This window comes from Nanorana parkeri, unplaced genomic scaffold (genome assembly GCF_000935625.1).
Source record: "Nanorana parkeri isolate BGI_ZX_2015 unplaced genomic scaffold, ASM93562v1 scaffold1350, whole genome shotgun sequence".
Taxonomy (NCBI): Eukaryota; Metazoa; Chordata; class Amphibia; order Anura; family Dicroglossidae; genus Nanorana; species Nanorana parkeri.
Genome location: NW_017307618.1, coordinates 385,651 through 392,617, shown reverse-complemented (window position 1 = coordinate 392,617; position 6,967 = coordinate 385,651). Strand labels below are relative to the sequence as shown.

Genomic DNA, 6,967 nt, shown 5'->3' with positions numbered 1-6,967 from the left:
CCCTGGCACACCAGCAGAACTCCCCCCTGCCTCAGGTGGCGAAAAGTGTAGGAACACTCTAGCTTAGAGCAATGGATATGTCTGATTGCTCCAATTCTAAAACAAAATCTATGGATAGAAAAAGAAAAACAATACTTAAAATACAAGTGCAAGATTACTGTGATACTCTGCATCAAGATTAGGTGGATTCGTGCTACTAAATAACATTGCAAATTATAACAAACAGTCCCAAATAATCCATGATAATGTGATAAAAGAGCGCTTTCAGATGGCTGGTCCCAGATAGGATTGGTCAAAAGATCATAATGTGCTCCACAAGCAAAAGACTTCTGGATGACATGCAGACTGGAACACAATGAAGAATGGTGGAGCTATCTATACAGAGGAAAACCTGAACTATGGGGAGGGATGGAGACAGATAAAACACAAACAATCTGTTATTATTTGCATTGTTATTTATTAGCACTGATCCACCTAATTTGGACAACAGAGTATCTAGTGTGACACAGGTGTATTATATTTATTCTGAAGGAATGTTTTAAGTTAATTCTTAGTGCCTGCAGCTTAATAATGGAAAATTGTATACTTACCTATCGGTAATTTTCAGTTGTATGGACGAAAATGCCTTCTGATTGTCAGAGGTCAGAGGAGAATGGGCAGACTGGTTCGAGATGATAGAAAGGCAACAGTAACTCAAATAACCACTCGTTACATCCGAGGTCTGCAGAATACCATCTCTGAACGCACAACACGTTGAACCTTGAAGCAGATGAGCTACAGCAGCAGAAGACCACACCGAGTGCCACTACTGTCAGCTAAGAACAGGAAACTGAGGCTACAATTTCTACAGGCTCACCAAAATTGGACAATAGGAGATTGGAAAAATGTTGCCTGGTCTGATGAGTCTCCATTTCTGCTGCGACATTCAGATGGGTCAGATTTTGGCGTAAACAACATGAAAGCATGGACCCATCCTGCCTTGTATCAACAATTCAGGCTGGTGGTGGTGTAATGGTGTGGGGGATATTTTCTTGGCACACTTTGGGCCCCTTAGTATCTATTGAGCATTGTTTAAATGCAACAGAATACCCGAATATTGCTGCTGACCATGTCCATCCCTTTATGACTACGGTGTACCCACTTTCTGATGATTACTTCCAGCAGGATAACGCACCATGTCACAAAGCTCACATCATCTCAAATTGGTTTCTTGAACATGACAATGAGTTCACTGTACTCCAATGGCCTCCACAGTCACCAGATCTCAATCCAATAGAGCACCTTTGGGATGTGGTGGCCCGGTAGATTTGCATCATGGATGTGCAGCCGACACATCTGCAGCAACTGCGTGATGCTATCATGTCAGTATGGACCAAAGGAATGTTTCCAACACCTTGTTGAATCTATGCCACGAAGAATTAAGGCAGTTCTAAAGGCAAAAGGGGGTCCAACCCGATACCAGCAAGGTGTACCTATTAAAGTGGCCGGTGTGTATATATAATATATATTTTAAAAATATATTACTTCCATAATCTCTAGAATTTTTTTTTAACGAGACTTTTTAAAGTTGTTTTCTTTTTTTTTTTTACCCCAAACAAAAGAAGGTAAAACCTAATTTACAAAGTTACGTATAAGCACATTTCACACGTTCATATAAAAGCAAGCAGTATGAACTTTAGAAGAAAGCGTGGATTGTTTCGCATTGTGAAATTATGACAAGTCTAATTTGAGTCTCCAGGTAATTTCCTTTGAGTAGGTGGTCCTCGCTTTTGTGTCTATTGTGGCGCCAAGCAGGGGGCTCCACCCTCAACTACTTTAGTGTGTTAACAGCTGAGCAAATTAAAATGTACAAATGTTCAAGTGTACAAATGTTCAAATTAAAATGTACAGAGTGAAGCTTGTCCCACATGACTGCAAGCACTGCCGCGTTCTATATATACCGTATAGAAACACGGGATTTAATTACTGAAAAACTTCCTTTTACAGAGCTTTTTTTTTTCTATACGTTCTATTTAAAGAACAAGAAAACGTCATTCGCTGGTTCATTTAAAGGGGTTTTGCTTGTGGATACATTTTTTTTATTATTACATGTTTATGTTTAATAAAAAATAAGTGCGCTGTTAACACAGCTTGGTTCAGTTGGTATATCCAGGCAGTTCAAGCAAGATTAAACCTTTCACCTTTTTATTTCCTCCTGTTGTCATCTGAGAGCTATTCTAAGATCACTCACAATCACGCCAATTTATTTTCCTTCTATATCCATAGAAATCTGTCTGCAAAACAGGGTTCTCCGAATGCTGAGTTAAAGGGTATATATGGAGTAAAAATAAATCTGTATTTCTATATTGAATTTCCATCATTTCAGCCCCACTCCCAGGGCCATCCCTTTAATGAGGCAGCCTGAAGCCTCTGTGGCCTCAGGTGGCATTCCTTTGGGTCTTGTGCAGGGGCGGCAGGCAGAGTGGCATGGCAAAAAAAAAGACTGAGGGTGACACTGTCCACTCCTAATATAACCAGTTTGTAAATTTACTTACTGAAGATGCCCATAGGATGTACTTCCTCACCACCTTCCTGCACTGACACCATTTTATTCAGCCCTGTGATTATGCACTGGTGTCACCACCCTAAAGGTGCCCATACACCTTACGATTATCGGACAAAACTTTTCGTCCAATGATCGAACCGTCGTACGATTTTCGTACGACGGCCCCATCTTCCCCCGATTATCGCAAGGTCCAATTAGCGGTAGTTAAAAAAAACACCTGGACGACTTGCGGTAATTGACCGCAATTATTTTCGTTTGCACATGCGCAGTGTTAATCGTACGACTTTTGACGGACGGAAACGCCACCAACCATGCGAACATTGTACGATCTAGCAAAGTTTTCAAACATGCTTGACCGTCAAAAGTCGTACGATTGTACAGTACTATCGGTCGGGCACTCTATTCACACATTACGATTGTCGTACGAAAAGTCGATCGCATACGATTGTCGTACGATAATCGTAAGGTGTATGGGCACCTTAAGGCCTGGTTCACACCTGGGCGTTTTACAGTGCTGATCGACGCGCTGTAAAACACCCAGCAAGTGAAATCCCATACTTTCCTATGGGCATGGTTCCCACCTGGGCGTATTTCAGCGCATAGGAACGCGCTGAAAAACGCCCTACGCCCAAAGAAGTACAGGAGCTTCTTTGGGGCGTTTTTCCGCGCGTTTCCATTGGTATTCCCGTGTGTAGATCGGGGTTAACAAAGCGGTAACCCCGAGCCATACTCGGGAATACAGCGTGCACGTCTTACCTTGTCCGCGATCCCCGCTATGTCCTCTGGCGGCTGCAGACTTCCGGGTTCCGTCCCTTGCAAGCGGCCGCGTCGCAGGGGGGCGGAGCCGGCGGGAAGTTTGAAAGTGAAAAAAAAAATTTAAAAGAGAAAAAAAGGAAAAAATCAATAAAAAATCATACCACCAGTGAAACGCGCGTTTCACTGAACGGAAAAACGTGCTAAAAAATGAGCATAAAAACGAGCAGAAAAAATACGCTCAGGTGTGAACCCAGCCTAACAGAGCCTGCCATCTGAACTACCACATCTGAACAAAGTAACATTGTCATTGCTTGCTGGAACAATGCATGATGGGACATGTAGTCTTGATAAATGAAGATTGCATCACATGAAGCAGCAGGGAAAGATACGCAAAGCTCACTGGGAATACAGGAAGTTGTTGGAAGTGATGGGCAGACGGAAGGCAGCACTCATTATATAAAAGGGATTTTATCAAGTAAGCTTTGATTGCATTATCAAAAACAGCTCCAGTATGTATTCCTATTACAATGCTGATGTTATAGCAGGGTAGTATATGCTGGGACATGGCATCCTTTCCAGGGAAACTGTAATTCTAGGTTCACATGCCTGGAATAAGGTACAATGAGACCCATGTTTTAAAGAGTGTTACCGCCACAAGCAGTAAAACATTGTAAAGTATATGCGATTTAAGGTGCGCTGCCATCTTTTGTTGATGGCTCCCCAATGTACATATAGAGCACCTGAATAAAGTGCACCACTATCCACAGATGTGAATGTAAGAAGGCAGAAGACTCAGGACCCAGTGTGTCACATATGACCACAGATTTAGGTAAGTAAATGGGGCTTTTAGCACTCAGTAATTAGTAAGCGGGGTAAAGGGATAGGGGAGCAGGTGGAACTTAGCTTTCATGCAGCATCCACAGACGCATATACTAACCTTCTCTGTTCAGCGACCAGTAATAAAATAAAGTCCTGTGTAAAGCTGCTCATACACCTTACGATTATCGGCCGATTTTCATTTGCAAACGCGTTTTCGTCCGATATTCGTAAGGTTGATGGGCAGTGTACAACCGCAAATACTGTACAATCGATCGACTTTTGACTAACCAGCAGGTTAGAAAACTTCGGTCGTTCGTATGATTTTCGCAAGGTTGGTGGCGTTTCCGTACGTCAAAATTCGTACGATTAACACTGCTCATGCGCAAACGAAAATATGTGGGGTCGATTACTGCAATTCGTCCAAGTGTTTTTTTTAACTACAGGCTGATTGAACCTTGCGATATTCGGGGCAGAATGGGGCCGCCGTACGAAAATCGTACGACGGTTCGATCATCGGACGAAAAGTTTCGTCCGATGATCGCAAGGTGTATGGGCAGCCTAAGTTACCAGCACCTAGATTTGCACCTTACAATGAAACTTGAGGCTCTATTTCTAAACAGCAATCAACAAAAAATCAAATATCTGTGAACGTTGGCTCTGGGCAAATACATGCCACAATGAACATTCTTTAGTTATTTACTTTACAAATGCAATAGGGGGAATATATCAAAACTGGAGCCAACAAAATCTGGAGCAGCTGTGCATGGCAACCAATCAGCTTCTCTCTTCAGTTTGTTCACTTAAGATTTAAAGATGAAAGAGAAAGGCTGATTGGTTGCCGTGCACAGCTGCTCCAGATTTTGTCTGCTCCAGTTTTGATAAATTCCCTTCAATGCATTTTTTAATGTTTTCATATTGCATCAGGGCCACTATATGGAGCAAAAGGAGCTTGGGAAATAAGTATTTATTTTCCTTGCTCCCCCACTCCATCTAGTGGCCATAATGCGGTATTACATAAACTTAAAACAACTAAAGAATGTTCATTTTGGCATGTATCCACACAAATCGAATGATATCCACACAAATCGAATGATTCACATTGTGAAGGGCCCTGTGGATAGTTTATAAATATAGACCACTAACTCCTTGTGTGACAGTGCTAATTGGGCCAGCACTGTCACATGGTGTGAGGATATGGGCAAAGCACAGTTTTGCTTTAAGAATACACAGCACCTAGTGCTATGTGTGTAGTAGGGTTGACCAATCCCTCTATATCTTCGCCCAGAAGAGGGCTGTAAAGTCTTGAACTGCAAACATCAACAGAGTTAGCTTCATGCATCTTCTGGGAAGGTGATGTCACTAACAGAGGAGACCATGATAGGGTCCCTTCAATTGTGGACAATCATCAACTAGTACAATCATTAGTTTCTATCAAAAATGTTTCAGTTTGTATCCATGGTACAGAGATGAAGGATATTGGGACTTACTTTTTATGGGCGTGGAAGGAGGCGTATGTGAAGCTTTTCCCTTCATATTCTCCAAAGAATTTACTCTCGCTCAGTCGTATGTGGTAGATCTCATTGGCGGAACAACGGCTGTAGTTCTTCTGCCACTGGTCAGGTGATGTGGGGTTATTATCTCTGCAAATAAAAGGGTATCAGCAGAACATTACCGGTTTTAGTATACAGCTCTCTTTGACGATCATGAGGTGATTATCACATAATCCTACCAAAATCAGCAGTTCTAAGTTATTATAAGGATTTATTTATTTTACTTTTCCTTTGATAGCCCCTGTTTTTAAGGCTGCTCCTTAGACGCCTGATATGCTTTGCCCCAACACGCCTTTCCAAAAAAAAGACGTAGACAGAAAATCCCTAAGCTCATAAGCTCTCAGGCCCATCTGTTTTTGTAGCCCTAACATACCTATCTTACCTCCTTATCTGTAGGGTCAGAAGATATAAGTTATCTTAATGCCACTGGGCCAGGAAACAAGGGGGGGGGGAGTGACCCTACTACTATCAGTAGGGTCAGAAATCAATAAAGGACTTGTGTCACCACTTGAATGAGTTATATTAGAGTCACTGAGCCAGGAACCAAAGGCGGTAAGTGACCCTACCATTATCAGTAGGGTCAAAAATCAATGAAGAACATCTGACACCACTTGAATGAGTTAACTTAGAGTCACTGGGCCAGGACCCAAGGGGGGTAAATTACCCTAATGCTATAAGTAGGGTCAGAAATCGATGAAGAACATGTGACACCACTTGAATGAGTTATCTTATAGGCACTGGGCCAGGAACCAAAAGTGGTAAGTCACCCTTCCACTATCAGTAGGGTCAGAAATCGATGAAGAACATGTGACACCACTTGAATGAGTTAACTTAGAGTAACTGGGCCAGGACCCAAGGGGGATAAGTTACCCTACCACTTTCAGTAGGGTCAGAAATCGATGAAGGACATGTGACAACACTTGAATGAGTTATCTTAGATTCACTGGGCCAGGAACCAAAGGGGGTAAGTCACCCTACCATTATCAGTAGGGTCAGAAATCGATGACGGACATGTGTCACCACTTGAATGAGTTATCTTAGAGTCACTGGGCCTGGAACTACGGTGGGGAATTTTCCGCTTCAGGAAATAAAAGTGTTTTGTTGAAAGGTAGCTGCTCCTATAACAAAAAACACATATCCCATCACCTCTTGCTCCTCATCAAAATTGCCCATAGAATTACAAGGACATAGATATCCCTCTCTTCTTACTGTGGTTGTAGGATCAGAGCTAGACAGTGTTTATAACTTGCAACATTCCTGGTGTCTTTTGTAAAGCTGTGCATGTTTTTTTTTTTGT

General features: G+C 42.2%; 1 protein-coding gene across 1 annotated transcript in view; it reads right to left on the bottom strand.

The window, feature by feature from the left end:
• Positions 1-6,967, bottom strand: part of LOC108797839 (potassium channel subfamily T member 2-like) — a 147,594-nt gene that overhangs the window by 32,003 nt on the left and 108,624 nt on the right. The window contains exon 16 of the mRNA XM_018569525.1: positions 5,608-5,760. Coding sequence (XP_018425027.1) covers positions 5,608-5,760 — 153 coding nt within the window. The remainder of the gene's footprint in view (positions 1-5,607; positions 5,761-6,967) is intronic.